At 48.1% G+C, this 21,414-nt stretch overlaps 1 protein-coding gene across 1 annotated transcript in view; it reads right to left on the bottom strand.

Moving 5' to 3' along the window:
* Window positions 1–283: 283 nt before the first annotated feature.
* Window positions 284–21,414, bottom strand: part of ARMH3 (armadillo like helical domain containing 3) — a 65,274-nt gene continuing 44,143 nt past the window's right edge. Inside the window, exons 9-26 of the mRNA XM_069754060.1 lie at window positions 20,189–20,245; window positions 20,058–20,101; window positions 18,847–18,907; window positions 17,516–17,562; window positions 17,337–17,412; window positions 12,564–12,657; window positions 12,374–12,475; window positions 11,423–11,481; window positions 11,005–11,070; window positions 9,831–9,900; window positions 9,624–9,684; window positions 8,969–9,057; window positions 7,469–7,551; window positions 6,817–6,943; window positions 5,893–5,968; window positions 4,441–4,519; window positions 1,966–2,082; window positions 284–1,632 (exon numbers count right to left, since the gene is read on the bottom strand). Of these exons, the coding sequence (XP_069610161.1) occupies window positions 1,540–1,632; window positions 1,966–2,082; window positions 4,441–4,519; window positions 5,893–5,968; window positions 6,817–6,943; window positions 7,469–7,551; window positions 8,969–9,057; window positions 9,624–9,684; window positions 9,831–9,900; window positions 11,005–11,070; window positions 11,423–11,481; window positions 12,374–12,475; window positions 12,564–12,657; window positions 17,337–17,412; window positions 17,516–17,562; window positions 18,847–18,907; window positions 20,058–20,101; window positions 20,189–20,245 (1,401 nt within the window). The 3' untranslated portion in view covers window positions 284–1,539. The remainder of the gene's footprint in view (window positions 1,633–1,965; window positions 2,083–4,440; window positions 4,520–5,892; window positions 5,969–6,816; window positions 6,944–7,468; window positions 7,552–8,968; window positions 9,058–9,623; window positions 9,685–9,830; window positions 9,901–11,004; window positions 11,071–11,422; window positions 11,482–12,373; window positions 12,476–12,563; window positions 12,658–17,336; window positions 17,413–17,515; window positions 17,563–18,846; window positions 18,908–20,057; window positions 20,102–20,188; window positions 20,246–21,414) is intronic.

Here is a 21,414-nt window from a genome sequence, read left to right as displayed (position 1 = left end):
CGTCTTCAATAATCCACAATTTCTCCAAGTATAAGACTCTGAGCAGCGGGACTTGTACAGGAATACGCAACAGTGGTGGGCAATCTCCGGGTCTTCACACTCCAGTAATGAGCCGCTGACAGTCTGGTGGGCTGCAGCTGAGCGAGGAGCCGGCGCTGTTACCCAAGGGGGTCCCCGAATGTGATCGGACGGTCAGAAGCCAAACCTCCGGCGGCGGCCCTGCCAGCGACCCGTACGGCTTCCCGGCCACCGGACAGATAATAATACAGATCAATAATCAGTATAAGGCAGAAGACAAATAGTGATTTTATTTCCACCTTCTGGAGGCCACCATCATCATCATCATCCTTCACCCTGAATGGAGGACAGCAGATCCCTCCAATCACATCTCCAGATAGCGGAAACTTATACACGAGCGATTAAATAAAAGACAGAAATTCTAGTAGTTATAATAAACAGGACAGAACGGGGTAAAAGGAACACAAAGCAATAAATTAAAACAACACCAAAGTTCAGTAGGAAGACCTCACCCCCCCCCCCCCCCCGCTCGTATGGACCGACATCGCAGCGACTGACCACCGAGATGGCGGCGGACCGGACGGACCAGTGCGCGGCTCACGGCTGGAGATTTATTCTTTCCTGGTGGCTTCAGGCAAGTAATAGGGATGATCCCTACACTGGCTACATAGGAGGGCATGCACCACACAAGGCTTATCTCTCCGGAGGTCTTTGAAGACCCTCAGACTCTTGGGTCAGCGATGATGGCGGTCGGCCTAACACTTAGTCTACATGACAGCAGTTTTGGACACCTTGTTAGATGGGTCCTTGAGTCTCTGCAGCGCCACCAAAGGGAATAACAGGTATTACACGGGGTCTATACGAATTAATGGGTGGTCCGTGTAATCCAGGACAGGGCGAGGGACGCTCCACTCTGACCAATGGATACAAAATAAAGGACGCCCCTTTTACTAACTAGATTTATGGAAAGGACATTTTCTAAACTGGACAAAATGACCGCTGCGGAAAATCACATAGCAAGGAGAAGAATGAAAACGTCAGATTAGAGGGGCAAAAACATGAAAACGCCTCTGAAGGGGTCATCCGTCACCGCGAGAAGGAACCTTGATGTGGACCTCATCTATGGAAATCATTTATACACAAGCAAAAAGAACAAAACATTTTTTTTTTACCCGAGATGTGACCTTCACAGAAAATAACATGTCAGCAGAAGGTTTTATTGGTCACCGTACATAAGGTGGATGTGCTGCGTTTCGCCGACCCTCCTGCCATTCACGCTCAGTATTCGTGGCATTCAATCTTAAAAAAAAAAAGCTTTACGGGAAAATCAAGTTCATCTTAGGACGTCTCCCCGGTTGTTCTTCACATCCTCTGCGGAGCAGACGCCGGGGGAAAATTCAATACTTGCCCGTCCATAATAATCCGCCGTCGTGTAGAAAAGGAGTGCTATGCACAAGTGTCGCCCCCTGGTGGGGGATGGTGGTGGGCAGTAGTCCCGGGGACTGAACATTACGGGAGGTCTCAGGAGATGGTGGAGAATTCTTTCAGTAGTGTCTCTTGGCTCAGGGTGTTTAAGGAGAGGTTTCTCCGTACGTTAATGCTGATGGATCGAGCCTGGAAGATAAGGAGCAGTCACTTATGTTTTGGCTGCAGTACTGTATAAGATTAATTTTTACACAGAAGCTATCCGGTTACCGGCTACCTGCAGTCTGATAATGGCCGGTTACCTGGATCTGACCAGCTTCGGGGTCCATGTGCTGCAGAGGCCAGCCTTTCTACTATCAGTATAGGGAGCGAACTGTCACTCTTCAGGAGCGCACTGTCCCGGGTGCAAGGGCAGCAGTGCGCTCCTGAACACAAAGGAGAACACCCCGATGTGGTCCCCAACCATCATCTCATATCTCAGCTTCCTGCATGTGAGGAGATCGGATAACGGGACAAACTTACCAGCTCCTTAAAGAACGCGGCCTCTTTGTGCTGCTCGGAGTATCGTTCGTACTGGTCGAGCCCATCTTGAAGTTTCAAGGTCAGGGTGTCGTAGTTGGAGCGTACGACTTCTAATACCTGCCGATCACATGTAGAGAGTAGAGGGAAAATGACACCAAACATTATATTATGGGATGGAAATCACCCAACTAAGGTGCGGCTGCCATTAGATAGTCTGTGCAAGAACATTACAGGGATCTGTGCTGCAGTGTGTATATAGTACAAGGGTCAGACAATTGTAGGCTCAAGTCCGCTATATATTATTTAAGAATAAAAAAAATAATAATAATTATATATAATATATATATTTTGTATATTCAATAATAATAATAATAAATGTATTATTAAAGAATTAACATTTATAAATATATTTATATCACTAAAGAATTCACATTATATACTCATATGTGTATGTATGTATATATATATATATATATATATATATATATATATATATGTATATATATATATATATATATATATATATATATATAATGTATGTATGTATGTATGTATGTATGTATGTATGTATGTATGTATATATATATATATATATATATATATATATATATATATATATATATACATACACACACACACACACACATATACTCGAGTATAAGCCGACCCGCGTAGTATAAGCCGACCCCCATAAATTTGCCACAAAAAACTGTGAAAACTTATTGACTCGAGTATAAGCCTAGGGTGGAAAATGCAGCAGCTACCGGTGAATTTCAAAAGTAAAAATAGATACCAATAAAAGTAAAATTAATTGAGACATCAGTAGGTTAAGTGTTTTTGAATATCCATATTGAATCAGGAGCCCCCATATAATGCTCCATAAAGTTTATGATGGCCCCATAAGATGCTCTATATTAAAATATGCCCCATACAATGCTGCATAAAGGTTAATAAAGGCCCCATAAGATGCTCCATAAAGATATTTGCCCCATACAGTGCTGCACAAACGTTATGGCCCCATAGATGCTCCATACAGACACTTGCCCCATTTGCTGTTGCTGCGAAAAAAAAATAAAAAAATCACATACTCACCTCTCGTCGCTCAGGCCCCCGACACTTTCAATATTCACCTGCTCCTCGTTCCGGCGCCGCTCCATCTTCAGCGTCTTCTGCACTGACGTTCAGGCAGAGGGCGCGCACTAACCACGTCACCGCTCCCTGTGACCTGAGCGTCACAGCAGAAGACGCTGAAGACGGAGCGGCGCCTGGAACGAGGAGCAGGTGAATATCGCGCTGCGCTCCCCCTCCCCATTATACTCACCTGCTCCTGGCACGGTGCAGTCTGTGGTTCCCCGGCATCGCAGCTTCTTCCTATATTGAGTGGTCACATGGTACCGCTCATTACAGTAATGAATATGCGGCTCCACCCCTATGGGAGGTGGAGCCACATATTCATTACTGTAATGAGCGGTGCCATGTGACCGCTCACTACAGGAAGAAGCTGCTGGTGACGGGGAAGCAGGGACGTGCAGGGACTGCGCCAGGAGAAGGCGAGTATAATTAGATAGCCCCCGCTCCCCCTCCCCTGCTGACCCCTGGGTATGACTCGAGTATAAGCCGAGAGGGGGACTTTCAGCCCCAAAAAACTGGCTGAAAATCTCGGCTTATACTCGAGTATATACGGTATATAAAATATATATATTTTAATTCTCTAATAATAAAACTTTATATATATATTATAAAAGAATGCATAAAAAATGTGTTCATTCATTAATAATACTTATGTATTATAATTATTATTAAATAATATAGAATACAGGGATTTTTGTGTACTCACCGTAAAATCCTTTTTTCCGAGCTACTCATTGGGGGAGGCGAAGGAGGAATATATATTATATATCTTTTTAAATTCTTAAATAATCTATATATATATATATATATATATATATCAGACTTGAACCTACAATTGTCTGATCCCTCGTACAATATATATGTAATATCTTATTACTGGGAAAGAGAGGGGTGATTTGATTTTTATTTTTTAGTGTTTCTTTAATTTATTTTTAGACTTTATAGGGGACTGAACCTTACATTGTAATTTATGTAATATATATATTAAAAAAAAGTTATTTCCACAAAAGTTTTATCTGAGGAAAAATAAAGTTATTTGACGCGTACGGCTATTGTACGGTTATAAGGAATCATGAGAAAGTAACATTTCTGGGAAACAATACAATTAAATTAATATTACTGTGTCATACATATACCAAAATTATACCATTAAAACTAGAGTGCGACACACAAACTCTCTCACAGCTCCAGAAACAGGGGAAAAAAAGGGTCTGGGAAAGTTTGGACACGTTATAGATGCCAAATTAGGAAAATCCCATTAATTACATCACACGTCTCCACCCCTGAGGAAGAAATAGAGATCCACCCCCGCTTAGATTATAAAAACATAAAAAAAAACCCTACCTGTTCCTCTGATAGTTGAGAGATGTGATTCACAGCAGCATAGGACTCGATTTTGGGGTTAAAGTGATTTATAATGGCCCTAAATAAAAAAATAAAATAAAACTAATTTATATCAATACACATCGCAATATATTCTGCAGCTGAACTGAGCGCACAAGAATTTGGAGGGATGTCTCCTTTCCATTAATGGACAGACACATTTGTAGCATTGGGGCAGCGTTATATGAAACCAGTGCACTTCTGTTGCCTGAACTTTCCCCATTTACTTTTTGCACAACCCCTTCAAATAAAAGAAAAAAATGTTGCTCACTTCTCGGACTGGCGCCAATCTAGCAACAAATTGACATTGTTATTAAACACGTACAGTGGCGTAACTGGTGTCTGATGGGTCCCGATGCAAGATTTGGACCAAGCCCACCCCCGACCTGAACAAAATTATATATATAAATGCGTCCTCCATCCTGGTATATGTCCCCCATTCTGCCACTGTTCTTTAGTGAATAGAAGAAAATAAACCACCAGGGCTGTACATAGAAGTCATGGGGCTTCATAGAAGATGTATGATGCACTCCCCATAGTCCTCCATATAGTATAATGCACCCCCCATAATAATCAAAGTATAATGCACCCCCATAGTCCTCCATAAAGTATAATGCACCCCCATAGTCATCCATATAGTATAATGCACCCCCCATAATAATCAATAAAGTATAGTGCACCCCCATAGTCCTCCATAAAATATAATGCACCCCATATTCATCCATGTACTAATATGGCCAATTATTTATTTATTTTTTAATACTTACCTTTCCTTCGCTCCCCCACCGTACATATCCTCTTGTAAAGCCGGCAGCTGACTTCAGTGTGCGACAAGAGCATGTGATGTCACACATGAGCACGCCAATGTCAGCTGCTGGCCTTTGATTAGCCGGCAGCAAGATGGGTCTGTGCGAGGCAATACACTTCAACTGAATGTGTGTCCAAGGACGCACCTCCAGTTGAAGTCTCTGCTGGCGTCGACGGGCCCAGTCGCAGAGGTGACCGCTGTGTCCATGGTCATTACGCCGCTGCACAGGAGCCAATGAGCAGCATCATTCCCTCTTTCAGCAGACAGAACTATGATGGTTGCAGCCGATCGGTGGTCGCTGATTGTCTGAATCTCTCATGGGACAATGTTACGCAATCATGAGGAGACACAGTGCTGATATCGCTGGAATGGCGCCGGTGAGGGAAGAGGGTATGTTTTATTTTATCTTGGACACTTTAGCATTTGTGAAGTCCAGTAGTGAACAACCCATTTAAATGTAAAGGACATGAAGAAGTTGTACAGCCCAACCTTGGCTGCAAGCCATAGACTCGTACAAGGCACCGGCCGCCCTCCTTCCAATAATATATTAGGCTACTAAACCTGTAACCCAAACCATGGTGATGGATCATTACAAGCACAAGTACCTGATATTGACCAGCGCGTGGGTGACTTTGCTGGCTGGTTCCTTCCATTGTCCTGCGTTGGTTGAAAGACGAAGTACTGCAAAAAAGAAATACATTGATTACTCACATTTCTGCTTGCAGTCAGTGTATGAAAACGTTAAGATTATTTTCCTCCAGCACATTCAGGAACAAGAGGAAGCGTGTGCGGTCCACAAAAAGAAGGTGCGCGGTCCACACAAAAGAAGCGTGCACGGTCCACACAAAGGATTGTGAGCGATCCACACAAAGGAAGGTGCACGGTCCATACAAAGGAAGAGTGAGCGGTCCACACAAAGGAAGCGTGAGCGGTCCACAGAAAGGAAGGTGCACGGTCCATACAAAGGAAGCGTGAGCGGTCCACAGAAAGGAAGGTGCACGGTCCATACAAAGGAAGCGTGAGCGGTCCACACAAAGGAAGCGTGCGCGGTCCGCGCAAAGGAGGCATGCACAGTCCACACAAAGGAAGCATGAGCGGTCCACACAAAGGAAGGTGCGCGGTCCACGCAAAGGAGTCATGAGCGGTCCACGCAAAGGAGGCATGCGCCGTGCACACAAAGGAAGCGTGCGCGGTCCGCGCAAAGGAGGCGTGCAAGGTGCACGCAAAGACTCTAAGATAATTTGGTGAGTGCTGCAGAAGTGGTGGATGCAAGGACTGTCTTTTGGAGCTGCACTTAACTACGGGTGGATCATTTCTGAGTGACTATACAACAATACCTATATTACAAATTTTTCCTGCAGAGCAGCACTCCTCGGACACCCACCGTGCAAGAAACTGCCACACACACTGCCCCATTGACTATAATGGGAATGTACCTGCCCACTTGTCTTTAAGAAATTGAAGCAAGAGCCAGATTTAATTCTCCTGTGGGCCTATGTAACTAAAGTTACCTCTGCTTCAGATCTTACCCATAGAGTAAAGGTTGTCAAATATCTGATGCATGCGAATGATTTCATAGTACAACTCGTCGTAGCTGCTGGGGGTCGGAAGGAAAGTATCTCCATAGGTGATAAACATGTTGAACAGATTCACCACCTGTGAAAGGAAAAAAAACGGCATAAAGAATCTGGGGCAAAATATGTCTGAGGCTGTGTGCACACGTTGCGCTTTTTTCTCGTTTTTTCCCGATAAAAACGCTATAAAACCGCAAAAAAACGCATACAATAAGCATCCCATCATTTAGAATGAATTCTGCATGTTTTGTGCACATGATGCGTTTTTTTCCGCGAAAAAAAAGCATCGCGGTAAAAACCGCAGCATGTTCATTAATTTTGCGTTTTTTTGCGGATTTCCCACTACAAAATGCATTGGGAAGAGTCCGGAAAAAAACGCAGCAAAAACGCATCAAAACTGCGGCAAAAACGCGTCAAAACCGCGGCAAAAATGCATTCGGTTTTCTTGCGGATTTCTTGCAGAAAATGTCCGGTTTTTCTCAGGAATTTTCTGCGAAAAATCCTGAACGTGTGCACATAGCCTGACAGTGGGGAAGAGGACTTAAAACTCGCCGAATCGCAGTATGAAAGCACAAAAGTGCAAGTCAGGACACAAATACGCACTTACCATCAACGCCAGCGTGAAGATGTTGTGTTTAGCCAGTAGAACGGTCTCATAGGACATGAGGAATTTCAGCAAATTAATCAACGCTGCAAAGAACAGAAATAATTAAGTGAGACAGAGGATATGAAGGAGACATCAGTATTTTTTAGCTCAAGAGATGAAATTTTACTCTTTATTCTAGGGCTAAAACCATTTCACACGCCCCTGGATACAGTCTTATGCCACTGCGAATCACATCTCAGCTATCAGAAGGACAGGAAGGCTCTGCTTATTAATGTATAATCTAAGCAGGGGCGGATCTCGATCTCTTGCTCAGGGGCGGAGAGGTGGGTGGTGTAATACTTTAAAAGGAGTTTCCCTGTTACAGCAATTACACAGGAGGTCACAGGAGAAAGCAGGAGACAAAAAGGAGGGAGCGAGAGACAAGAAGGAGGGAGCGAGAGACAAGAAGGAGGGAGCGAGAGACAAGAAGGAGGGAGCGAGAGACAAGAAGGAGGGAGCGAGAGACAAGAAGGAGGGAGCGAGAGACAAGAAGGAGTGACATGAGAAGGAGGAAGCGAGAGACAAGAAGGAGGGAGCAAGAGACAAGAAGGAGGGAGCGAGAGACAAGGAGGGAGCAAGAGACGAGAAGGAGGGTGCAAGAGACAAGAAGGAGAAAGCAGGCAACACAGGAGGGAGCGAGAGACAAGAAGGAGGGAGCGAGAGACAAGAAGGAGGGAGCGAGAGACAAGAAGGAGGGAGCGAGAGACAAGAAGGAGGGAGCGAGAGACAAGGAAGGAGTGAGATGAGAAGGAGGAAGCGAGAGACAAGAAGGAGGGAGCAAGAGACAAGAAGGAGGGAGCGAGAGACAAGGAGGGAGCAAGAGACGAGAAGGAGGGTGCAAGAGACAAGAAGGAGAAAGCAGGCAACACAGGAGGGAGCGAGAGACAAGAAGGAGGGAGCGGGCCACACAGGAGGGAGCGGGCCACACAGGAGGCAGCGGGCCACAAGAAGGAGGGAGCGGGCCACACAGGAGGGAGCGGGCCACACAGGAGGGAGCGGGCCACAAGAAGGAGGGAGCGGGCCACAAAGGAGGGAGCGGGCCACACAGGAGGGAGCGGGCCACACAGGAGGGAGCGGGCCACACAGGAGGGAGCGGGCCACACAGGAGGGAGCGGGCCACACAGGAGGGAGCGGGCCACACAGGAGGGAGCGGGCCACACAGGAGGGAGCGGGCCACACAGGAAGGAGCGGGCCACACAGGAAGGAGCGGGCCACACAGGAAGGAGCGGGCCACACAGGAAGGAGCGGGCCACAAAGGAAGGAGCGGACAACACAACTATCAATATTCACCTACTATACAAGTACTAGGCGGAGTCAGGTACTGACATTCACCACCAGCACACAGACGGCCTATACTTAGCCTAGGTCATCAGTGTGAGATAGGTGTGGGTCCTCAACGTGGCAGAGCTGCAGACACCGCACCACTGGGTTCTGATAAACATAGACGGGGCTGCCACACACCTGCCCACAGCTCTCTCCAGGTATAATGGAGCCGCACCCGGCACTTCTTCTGGTAACACAGGTGTTTGTGGATGATCTGTATGCAGCGTCTACGATGACACAAAACTGATTATTTACATACGTGTAAAACATTCCCCTACACATTAGTACGGATGGTCATCCCACAAACAAATCCCAGCATTACAGTCTCAACGTGATAAATGGCTAAAATTAGAAGGTGCTGGAAAGAAAACAAGAAACGTAGCAATTTTTTTAATATATTGTTTACAGATTATTGCTTAGGTTACCGTCCACCTCTGGTAATCTATCAGCAGTGGCCAGTGTCCTAGGCAAGGAGCACAGTACAAGCTCTTTCCAATCGAGTGCTGCTCTGAAGCTGGCCTGGATTGGACCCTCAGGCCCTAGCGCTACTCCAACGTTGCAGAGGCAAAACTACCTCTCCTACCAGCATCAACAGCTCACCGTCACTAACCAGCAGAACGTGGCAGCGCTCAGCTGCTGTTCCATCCATTCCCTATGCGACTGCCAAGCCCCACAGAAAATGGATGGAGCGGCAGTCGGACCCCACCAATCAATAAGTTATCACCTGTGTATAAGTGATGTCCTGCTTTCCCCGGAAAATCCCCTTAAAGTTAGTGCTGCGTGCTCAACTTACACATACAAGTCCATCGGAAACTCCTTCATCATGTGGGTGACGATGAATTCCACCATCAGGTCTACAAGGAAAAGACAAAAGTTTTTACAAAGTTTGTGACCCCTAAATAATGCAAAAAAAAATTATCTTTACATTGCTGATATTGTCAGTGTTGGGGGAGAGCGCGGCGGATCCATGGTGTACGATCATGGCGATGAAGTGGCTCACCTAACACCGCGCACACCAGCGGCCGGCAGGGGATGTTCTTGTCGGCTGCTTTTTTCCGATGCCTCATGGGCTGCAAGACACAGAAAAAGTAAGCGAACCCGAATGAGAAAAAGAGCCGAGAAATGTTCAGTCCTGTGCTAATAAAATAATATTTTATCGTTTTTATTTTTTTTTATTTACATAATGAAAAATAATAATAATACCTGGCTGTAATTGTACCGGCGAGCAGAATCACAATTCTTTTTACTTTTCCATCGGCGGAGCTGGGAGAGGGGCTTGTTCTTTGCTTTATGGGCAGTTTTTCTTGATGTAATTGTTGGGCGCACGCTGCATTTTGATTGCTTTTTATTGCATTTTTGAATGGGCAGAAAACGGCAAATCTGGCGTTTTGGTTTGGGGTTTTTTTTTTTTCGGGCATTTACTGTGCAGTTTAATTCAATATTTTTATAGGTTGCACTTTTACAGACATGATGATTCTTATATTATGGTTTTTATTATTTTAAATTTCTTATCATTCTTTTAGTAGTTTTCAAAACTTTTTTTTCTTGTCTCATTAAGGCGCTTGAACCTGGGATCATTTGGTCACGTATACTACTTTCTGCAATACTATAGTGCTCTGGGGGCTTCGCCACTTGGACCGCCGTTATCATAACAGTTGGTGTCACGGGCTGGTAGAGCAGCGCACAGTTGACGCGGTTTCGTTTAATTCTTAAAGATTGCAGACAACATTTTGTTTTGGAGCAACAGTATTTCTGTAGGAAAGGAACCAGAACGTTTTAGGTTTACATAGGAAATAGAGCATTATTACAGTACGTAGTTAAAGGGTTATTCCCAATTTTGCAGTTTTGTATTGTTGGACAGTGTTCACACAAACAAGCAGTTTTGCAATTTAGTGCTCATTAATATTTGCATCTGTTCCTGAGATATTAACCCTTGAGTGATGAGTAAAGTTCATTTTACCATTTTCTAACCGGTCTCTGAAAAATTCCGGACAACCCCTTTAGGGTGTAGACAGCGTTCAAGGAGCGCGAGAATCTCATGGAAGCAATTGGCGTTTTCTATGACTTTTGGAAAGTCGTTTATTCGCTCATCCGGCCTTTCCACGACCCCCCCCCGCTCCCGCGCGTCTCACTTGTGTCTTTCCTGCCGACATTTCGGAAGTGGCGGCACTCACCATTTTGTGGAGGTTGACCCGGAAGTTCATGTTGTCGTCATGTAGGAAGGCGTTGGCGTACTGGTCCTGTGCAGACACAAAATGTGGATACAATTACTAGCGGCGTCCTCGGGGTGTATCTAGAAGCCTACGATGCAGCGAAAAAGCCTCTTAAAGGGATTTCTCCACTTGGAGCAACGATCCCATATCCACAGGACGCGGCACCACTATGGACACAATGGGATTGCTGCCTTGTCCGAACCCAGGTCCGGCAATTACCAAAAGTGAACAGTGCAGTGAAAAAGGTCTTAAATAAAAGCTGAACCGTTTTTAAACAGCAGTCATCAGAATTATGAATGCTGCTCTGGAGTATAATAAAGGCTGCATTTAACATTGTGCTCTGGCGTCACAGTCGTACGAGGACAGAAAGGCGACTCACCTCGGCGATGCAGGTCAGGATGATGAGGCAGAGCTTCCCGCTATTGAGCCGGTGTTCATCTACAACACAACGCACGGCAGTGAGAACAGGAACCCGTAAAATGACCGTACGGGATCGCAGAGATCCAGCTGTTACGGAACTACAAGTCCCAGCCTGTGGTTACCAGGGCATGCTGGGAGTTGTAGTTTTACAGCAGCTCGTGTGCCAAATGCTGACGACCTAGAGTGTACAGACATGTCCTTGTGTTACAGGACATTTTATGTAAATGTTACGGAATTACGACAAGCGGTTTATTTCCTCCGCCACAGAGCGCTGAATGAGCGCCATACAGTGGATAGAAGCGGTGGCGCTGCCGATCATATGATCACCGGAGGTCCGACGTCCTAGCTCACCCAAAACAATTCTATCAGTGTAATCTGACCGTGTATTAAGCCGTTGTCTGGGGGGAGGGGAATCTTAAGAAAATCTAAAATTATATAAAAAAAAATTTAACATTTTTTTCATATAAAAAATATTTCATTACATTCTCATAAAATATATTTTATTACATAAATATATTTAAAAAGAAAAATTGTGATCTCCTCGAGTGTAATGACCTGGATAATTTGTTCGACAGGTTAATTAGTGTGAAGTGTAGACGGCAAAAATAAAACATTAAAAAAAAAAAAATCTTTTTTTCTATATATGTATGAAAAAAATGCCACAAATTATTTTTTTTTCCCCCAAAATAGAACTACAAACAACAATGTGTCCCTCATAAAACAAAGCCTCATACTGCCACATCAGTAAAAAAATAAAAAAAAAGTTATGAGTTATGGCTGCTGAATAGCGAGGAGGCTAAACTGGAAACAAAAACAAACAAAAAATTAAAAATTGGCCGGACACTAATGGGTTACATGTGCACTCCCCCAACCCCCCTTCCCATTATTTAAGGCCATTTTCGGGGTTCACCTTTTGTGTCTTGCATTACGATGGAGCTGTACTTCAGGAAGGTGATGAGCAGGTTACTGCTCTGGACGTCGGCGTCCAGCGGCAGCTCCACGGGACTGATGACTGCGGGGACAAGAAAGAGAGAAGAGGATTTTATCCCCAAGCTGTTTATATAAGCGCTGTATATAACACGCAGGACCGCATACGCTACCATCTGAGGAAGGCGGAGTGGTGCCCAGTGGGGTGGTGGGCGTCGTTGGCAGAGGGGTGGTGGGCACCGTGACTAATCCCATCTCTGGATGGCTCTATAGAAAAAGAACAACATTGTGAATGAAAGAAAAATGTAGGTATCTGCAAAAAAAAAAATCCAATCTATCTATATAATCGTCTATGGGTCACTTCTGTCTGTCTGTCACGGAAATCCAGCGACCAGCCAGCCGCGACCAATCAGCGAAGGCCACAGTCCGGCCGCGAATTCGCCCTTCCCTACTCCCCTCCAGTCAGTGCCCCCTCCATACTCCCCTCCAGTCAGTACCCCCTCCATACTCCCCTCCAGTCAGTGCCCCCTCCATACTCCCCTCCAGTCAGTGCCCCCTCCATACTCCCCTCCAGTCAGTGCCCCCTCCATACTCCCCTCCAGTCAGTACCCCCTCCATACTCCCCTCTAGTCAGTGCCCCCTCCATACTCCCCTCCAGTCAGTGCCCCCTCCATACTCCCCTCCAGTCAGTGCCCCCTCCATACTCCCCTCCAGTCAGTGCCCCCTCCATACTCCCCTCCAGTCAGTGCCCCCTCCATACTCCCCTCCAGTCAGTGCCCCCTCCATACTCCCCTCTAGTCAGTGCCCCCTCCATACTCCCCTCCAGTCAGTACCCCCTCCACACTCCCCTCCAGTCAGTACCCCCTCCATACTCCCCCTCTAGTCAGTGCCCCCTCCATACTCCCCTCCAGTCAGTGCCCCCACCATAGTCCCCTCCAGTCAGTGCCCCCTCCATACTCCCCTCCAGTCAGTGCCCCCTCCATACTCCCCTCCAGTCAGTGCCCCCTCCAGTCAGTACCCCCTCCACACTCCCCTCCAGTCAGTACCCCCTCCATACTCCCCTCCAGTCAGTGCCCCCTCCAGTCAGTGCCCCCTCCAGTCAGTGCCCCCTCCATACTCCCCTCCAGTCAGTGCCCCCTCCATACTCCCCTCTAGTCAGTGCCCCCTCCATACTCCCCTCCAGTCAGTGCCCCCTCCATACTCCCCTCCAGTCAGTGCCCCCTCCATACTCCCCTCCAGTCAGTGCCCCCTCCATACTCCCCTCCAGTCAGTGCCCCCTCCATACTCCCCTCCAGTCAGTGCCCCCTCCATACTCCACTCCAGTCAGTGCCCCCTCCATACTCCCCTCCAGTCAGTGCCCCCTCCATACTCCACTCCAATCAGTGCCCCCTCCAGTCAGTGCCCCCTCCAGTCAGTGCCCCCTCCAGTCAGTGCCCCCTCCATAGTCCCCTCCAGTCAGTGCCCCCTCCATACTCCCCTCCAGTCAGTGCCCCCTCCATATTCCCCTCTAGTCAGTGCCCCCATAGCGGTTTAGCACTCTGTTAATGCTGCTATTAACCCTGTGTGACCAACTTTTTACTATTGATGCTGCCTATGCAGCATCAATAGTAAAAAGATCTCTACTGTTAAAAATAATAAAAAATCATTATATTCTCACCTTCTGGCGCCTTTCCAGCTCCTCGCGACGCTCCGGTCCCAAGAATCCACTGCGGCAATGACCGGAGATGACGTAGCAGTCTCGCGAGACCGTTACATCATCACATGTTATTGCCACAATGCACTCTTGGGACTGGAGTGTCGCGAGGAGCAGGAAAGGCGCCGGAAGGTGAGAATATAATGATTTTTTTATTTTTTTATTATTTTTAACATATAATATGCATAGGCAGCATCAATAGTAAAAAGTTGGTCACACAGGGTTAATAGCAGCATTAACGGAGTGCTACATGGCTGGGCAATATACTGCATGGGCTGTGTTATATACAAAGTCACTGTGCAATATACTACGTGGGCTGTTTCGGGGTTTTTGCCCCTCATCAGTGTGGAGTAGGAATCTGGCTATTAGGAGCAGTGCCTAGTAAAAAGGCTATAAAGGCACAGAAACAGCTGTCTGTGGATGGATACCATGCTTGGCATAGGTGGCTTTCCTTCTTAGGATGCTGCCCTTCCCGTGGTTGTTCCTTCCCGGGGAAAGGCCTGGCTATTCATTGCTTGCGTCGAGAAACACGTGATGGTGTCTCCGCAGCTTCTTTACTTGCATTTGCATATTTCCCATAAGGGATGGGGGCAGTGTTCTGGAATCACTGCGTTGAGAAACACGTGATGGTGTCTCCGCAGTGTTGGATGTTTTGGTCTCCCCGAGGCCAATCATCTGTGCCTTTATAGCCTAAATACTACGTGGGCTGTGCTATATACTAAGTGGCTAGGCAATATACTACGTGGCTGTGTTATATACTGCATGGGCTGTGTTATATACTACGTCGGCTGTGTTATATACTACGTGAGCTGTGTTATATACTACGTGAGCTGTGTTATATACTGCGTGGGCTGTGTTATATACTGCGTGGGCTGTGTTATATACTACGTGGGCTGTTATATACTACGTGGGCAGTGTTATATACTACGTGAGCTGTGTTATATACTACGTGGCCTGTGCTATATACTACGTGGCTGTGTTATATACTGCGTGGGCTGTGCTATATACTACGTGGCTGTGCTATATACTACTATATATATTCTAGAATACCCGATGCGATAGAATCGGGGCACCTTCTAGTAATAAATAAAAATACAGAAAATACAGAGCAGATTTCTGCAGAAAATCTACACAATGATACAAACGAAAGTAAATAAGTCACCAAAGACCCGCCTCCACTACCTGTAGAGATAAAGACCCGTCCTCACTTCCTATAGAGACAAAGACCCGTCCTCACTTCCTGTAGAGACAAAGACCCGTCCTCACTTCCTGTAGAGATAAAGACCCGTCCTCACTTCTTATAGAGTCAAAGACCCGTCCTCACTCCCTATAGAGACAAAGACCCGTCCTCACTTCCTGTAGAGACAAAGACCCGCCCCCACTTCCTGTAGAGATAAAGACCCGTCCTCACTCCCTGTAGAGACAAAGACCCGTCCTCACTTCCTATAGAGACAAAGACCCGTCCTCCCTTCCTATAGAGACAAAGACCCGTCAGCACTTCCTATAGAGACAAAGACCCGTCCTCACTTCCTGTAGAGACAAAGACCCATCCTCACTTCCTGTAGAAACAAAGACCCGCCCTCACTTCCTGTAGAGACAAAGACCCGTCCTCACTTCCTGTAGAGACAAAGACCCGCCCTCACTTCCTGTAGAGACAAAGACCCGCCCTCACTTCCTGTAGAGACAAAGACCCGCTCTCACTTCCTGTAGAGACAAAGACCCGCCCTCACTTCCTGTAGAGACAAAGACCCGCCCTCACTTCCTGTAGAGACAAAGACCCGCTCTCACTTCCTGTAGAGACAAAGACCCATCCTCACTTCCTGTAGAGACAAAGGCCCGCTCTCACTTCCTGTAGAGACAAAGACCCATCCTCACTTCCTGTAGAGACAAAGGCCCGCTCTCACTTCCTGTAGAGACAAAGACCCGTCCTCACTTCCTGTAGAGACAAAGACCCGCTCTCACTTCCTGTAGAGACAAAGACCCGCCCTCACTTCCTGTAGAGACAAAGACCCGCCCTCACTTCCTGTAGAGACAAAGACCCGCTCTCACTTCCTGTAGAGACAAAGACCCATCCTCACTTCCTGTAGAGACAAAGGCCCGTCCTCACTTCCTGTAGAGACAAAGACCCGTCCTCACTTCCTGTAGAGACAAAGACCCGCTCTCACTTCCTGTAGAGACAAAGACCCGTCCTCACTTCCTGTACAGACAAAGACCCGCTCTCACTTCCTGTAGAGACAAAGACTTGCCTTCACTTCCTGTAGAGACAAAGACCGGCCCTCACTTCCTGTAGAGACAAAGACCCGCTCTCACTTCCTGTAGAGACAAAGACCTGCCCTCACTTCCTGTAGAGACAAAGACCCGCTCTCACTTCCTGTAGAGACAAAGACCAATCCTCACTTCCTGTAGAGACAAAGGCCCGCTCTCACTTCCTGTAGAGACAAAAACCCGTCCTCACTTCCTGTAGAGACAAAGACCCGCTCTCACTTCCTGTAGAGACAAAGACCCGTCCTCACTTCTTGTAGAGACAAAGACCCATCCTCACTTCCTGTAGAGACAAAGGCCTGCCCTCACTTCCTGTAGAGACAAAGACCCATCCTCACTTCCTGTAGAGACAAAGGCCCGCCCTCACTTCCTGTAGAGACAAAGACCCGCTCTCACTTCCTGTAGAGACAAAGACCCGTCCTCACATCTTGTAGAGACAAAGACCCGCTCTCACTTCCTGTAGAGACAAAGACCCGCCCTCACATCCTGTAGAGACAAAGACCCGCCCTCACATCCTATAGAGACAAAGACCCGCCCTCACTTCCTGTAGAGACAAAGACCCGCCCTCACATCCTATAGAGACAAAGACCCGTCCTCACTTCCTGTAGAGACAAAGACCCGCCTTCACTTCCTGTAGAGACAAAGACCCGCCCTCACTTCCTGTAGAGACAAAGACCCGCCCTCACATCCTATAGAGACAAAGACCCGTCCTCACTTCCTGTAGAGACAAAGACCCACCCTCACTTCCTGTATGGAGAAACACCAACCCCCACTTCCTGTAGAGACATAGTCCCACCCCCACTTCCTGTAAAGAAACAAAGATCCGCCCCCACATCCTGTAGAGAGACAGAGCCGCAAAGTTGCAATTAAAAAGATTGGTTGAACACGACCTTCAAATCCTTCTTTTTTATCTTTAGAGTTGTGTCCCTTTTACATTTTGGGATTTCCCATCACATGGATCCAATCATGCGAGGATGTAATATTTACTGACCTGCGCCAGGACAGTGATGAAATTCCTATTCAAATGCACGGCTTCGTAAAGGGAGAGTAGAATGGCTTCATTAGTTCTGTACGAGATGAAACAACCCCCATTATAGAGAAAACTCTGCAGGGTAATATGAGCTGCGCTACAGCTCTGGTGGGCGACATAATAGGGAATAACAAACTTACTGGACAGAGATTTTCTCATCTGCATCCGCAATGAACATACTGCCCACCTGTGGAGACAGAGAGAATTACAACTGCTCAGATATGAATTTGTATTACATGGGAACGCCTGGCTGTGGACGACTGTCTGCATCATATACTGCAAGGATAAATATGGTGGCATGTAAAAGTTTGTGCACCCATGGTCAAAATTATTGTTACTGTGAACAGTTAAGCAAGTTGAAGATGAAACCAGTCAGTGAGCTTGTTCTAATAAGACAGGTAATAACTGTTACCCATGTTCTTCTCTCTTTCCTGATTAATTGCCACAATTCTGAGCTCAACTTTCATGTGGTCATAAATCAGCTAAAAAGGAGCTCAGAAAAAAGAACACTTATAAACTGGTCTTAACTAGCTCACTGACGGATTCTAAGATAACTCACCCTGGGGGCACTGAAGCAGGGGTGTGGAGGAGCGGCGGGGCACTGGGGCAGGGGCATGGAGGAGCGGCGGGGCACTGGGGCAGGGGCATGGAGGAGCGGCGGGGCACTGTGGCAGGAGCAGCAGGGCATTGGGGCATCGGTGTGGAGGAGCGGCGGGCACTGGGGCAGGAGCGGCAGGGCACTGGGGCATCGGTGTGGAGGAGCGGCGGGGTAATGGGGCAGGGGCGTGGAGAAGCGGCGGGGTACTGGGGCAGCGGCATGGAGGAGCGGCAGGGCACTGGGGCATCGGACTGGAGGAGCGGCAGGCACTGGGGCATCAGTGTGGAGGAGCGGCGGGGGTACTGGGTCAGAGGCGTGAAGAAGCGGTGGGGCACTGGGGCAGAGACATGGAGAAGCGGCGGGGCACTGGGGCAGAGACGGCATGGAGAAGCGGTGGGGTACTGGGGCAGCGGCGTGGAGAAGCGGTGGGGTACTGGGGCAGCGGCGTGGAGAAGCGGCAGGGTACTGGGTCAGGGGCGTGGAGAAGCGGCGGGGCACTGGGGCAGGGGCGTGGAAAAGCGGCGGGGGAACTGGGGCAGGGGCGTGGAGAAGCGGCGGGGTACTGGGGCAGGGGCGTGGAGAAGCGGCGGGGTAATGGGGCAGGGGCGTGGAGAAGCAGCGGGGTACTGAGGCAGGGGTGTAGAGGAGCGGCGGGGTACTGGGGCAGGGGTGTGGAGGAGCGGCATGGCACTGGGGCAGTCGGGAGACATCACTCTGGCTTTCCAAATGACAGAGTACAATTCATGCTCCGCATGGTCCGGGCAGCACAAATCTCCCATCAGGTTCCTGAAAAAGGCATTGCGGCCATCTTCCTTTCTGTGATAATTGACATGATCTTATTAATCTATATTAGAACAGTTTTGTGTTACTCACCATATTTGTCAATGCTGAGAAGAAGCCGGTCTGGTTCTCCTCCTCCTTGTCCCTGTATTGCCTGAGAAGGAAACGAGTAAAACTCCACTAAGACTGCGACGTAACAGGGAGCATGTGTCACGCTGCGGGTCCTATCACACGCTGATGGACCTATCACACGCTGCGGGTCCTATCACACGCTGATGGACCTATCACACGCTGAGGGACCTATCACACGCTGAGGGACCTATCACATGCTGAGGGACCTATCACACGCTGAGGGACCTATCAATGCTGCGGGTCCTATCACACGCTGAGGGACCTATCACACGCTGAGGGACGTATAACACGCTGAGGGACCTATCACACGCTGAGGGACCTATCACACGCTGAGGGACCTATCAAACACTGAGGGACCTATCACACGCTGAGGGACCTATCACACGCTGAGGGACCTATCAATGCTGCGGGTCCTATCACACGCTGAGGGACCTATCACACGCTGAGGGACGTATAACACGCTGAGGGACCTATCACACGCTGAGGGACCTATCACACGCTGAGGGACCTATCACACGCTGAGGGACCTATCACACGCTGAGGGACCTATCACACGCTGAGGGACCTATCAATGCTGAGGGACCTATCACACGCTGAGGGACCTATCAATGCTGCGTGTCCTATCACACGCTGAGGGACCTATCACACGCTGAGGGACCTATCACACGCTGAGGGACCTATAACACGCTGAGGGACCTATCAATGCTGAGGGACCTATCACACGCTGAGGGACCTATCACACGCTGAGGGACCTATCACACGCTGAGGGACCTATCACACGCTGAGGGACCTATCACACGCTGAGGGACCTATCAATGCTGCGGGTCCTATCACACGCTGAGGGACCTATCACACGCTGAGGGACCTATCACACGCTGAGGGACCTATCACACGCTGCGGGTCCTATCACACGCTGAGGGACCTATCACACGCTGAGGGACCTATCACACGCTGAGGGACCTATCACACGCTGCGGGTCCTATCACACGCTGAGGGTATAACTACAAACTAACCACAGTATCATAAAAAACACTGACCAGACGCACCCCTTACAGAAGGAGCATTTATCACATCAGGGGGCGCTACTATCTACCCTCCCCCTCTTAATGCAGAGGCAAAAGTGAATTACACTTACGATACAGATAAAATCTGGCGCGTTTCTGTCTACTTACGTGTTGTACTCAAATAGCGCCCGGGCGATGACCAGTCCCATGCCCTGGAACGAGAGCGAGCGCAGAAAAGTATTACCCCGATACATGCCAGGAAGAATCGTAAGCGGCACAAATAATCGGATTATACTCACATTCAACGTCCCCTCATCATCCACGATAGATAACTTCACAATGTACGGATTCACAGACTGGGAGGGAAAGAACGGAGAAGGATGATTGTCCATTGTGAAGTATTCCCATCCCATAATGTCTGGGCACATTAGTAGAAGACACTATCACTTTATGATCAGTGGGTACTGCAGAAGCCTCACCATATTTTACCCCATTAAGCAGCAAACTGGAGCGCAGACCCTCACCCTCAGGATCGATGGCAGATCCTGGAGCTTGCATCCTCACACTCAGGATTGGTGGGGGTCCTGGAGCTCGGACCCTCACCCTCAGGATCAATGGGGGTCCTGGAGCTTGGATCCTCGCGCTCAGGATTGGTGGGGGGGTACCAGTGCACGGACCCTCAACCTTAGGATCGATGAGGGTCATCCGCACTCTCAGGAATGGTAGGGTTCCAGAAGTCGGGCCCTCACCCTCAGGATTGGTGGGGTCCCAGAAGTTGGGCCTTCACCCTGGGGATTGGTGGGGTCCCGGATGTCGGGCCCTCAGTCTCAGGATTGGTGGGGGTCCTGGTGCAAAAGTGATATTATATTTTACTAATCTGCCAGGGCATAAAAAATTGGAATGTCCCTTTAATGGAGAAAATATACATGGCTGTCACTAATGGTGAATTATCACAACCTGACATCCAATAAGCGTCGATCACTTATTACAATACAGTGGAACAAGGTGGAAAGACAACCTAGGCGCCACTTATCTCATACAGCATCTACTGTATAAAGTCTACAACTGGCCACAGTGAGAAATGTCACCCGGGTGTTCGATCAGTACTAGCTGTCTCTCTAGATGAACGTTCTCTGTTGTGAATTCTGTTGTCAAGCTCCCTCCTGTGGTCATGAATGGTACTTCGGCTGGTTCTGTCCATGGGGCTGCGGCTTCTGAGTTTCCTTCCACAGGTGACGAGGTTAATTCGTTAGCTGGCTGCTCTATTTAACTCCACTTAGATATTTGCTCCATGCCACCTGTCAATGTTCCAGTATTGGTCTAATTCGCTCCTGGATCGTTCTTGTGACCTGTCTTCCCAGCAGAAGCTAAGTTCCTGCTTGTTTTTCTCTGGTTTGCTATTTTTCTGTCCAGCTTGCTATTTTGATTTTTGTCTTTCTTGCTGGAAGCTCTGGGACGCAGAGGGAGCGCCTCCGCACCGTGAGTCGGCGCGGAGGGTCTTTTGCGCCCTCTGCGTGGTCTTTTT

The sequence above is a fragment of the Ranitomeya imitator genome, chromosome 2 (genome assembly GCF_032444005.1).
Source record: "Ranitomeya imitator isolate aRanImi1 chromosome 2, aRanImi1.pri, whole genome shotgun sequence".
NCBI lineage: Eukaryota > Metazoa > Chordata > Amphibia > Anura > Dendrobatidae > Ranitomeya > Ranitomeya imitator.
Note: the sequence above shows the minus strand (reverse complement) of the source record. Positions and strands in the feature narration are given on the sequence as shown.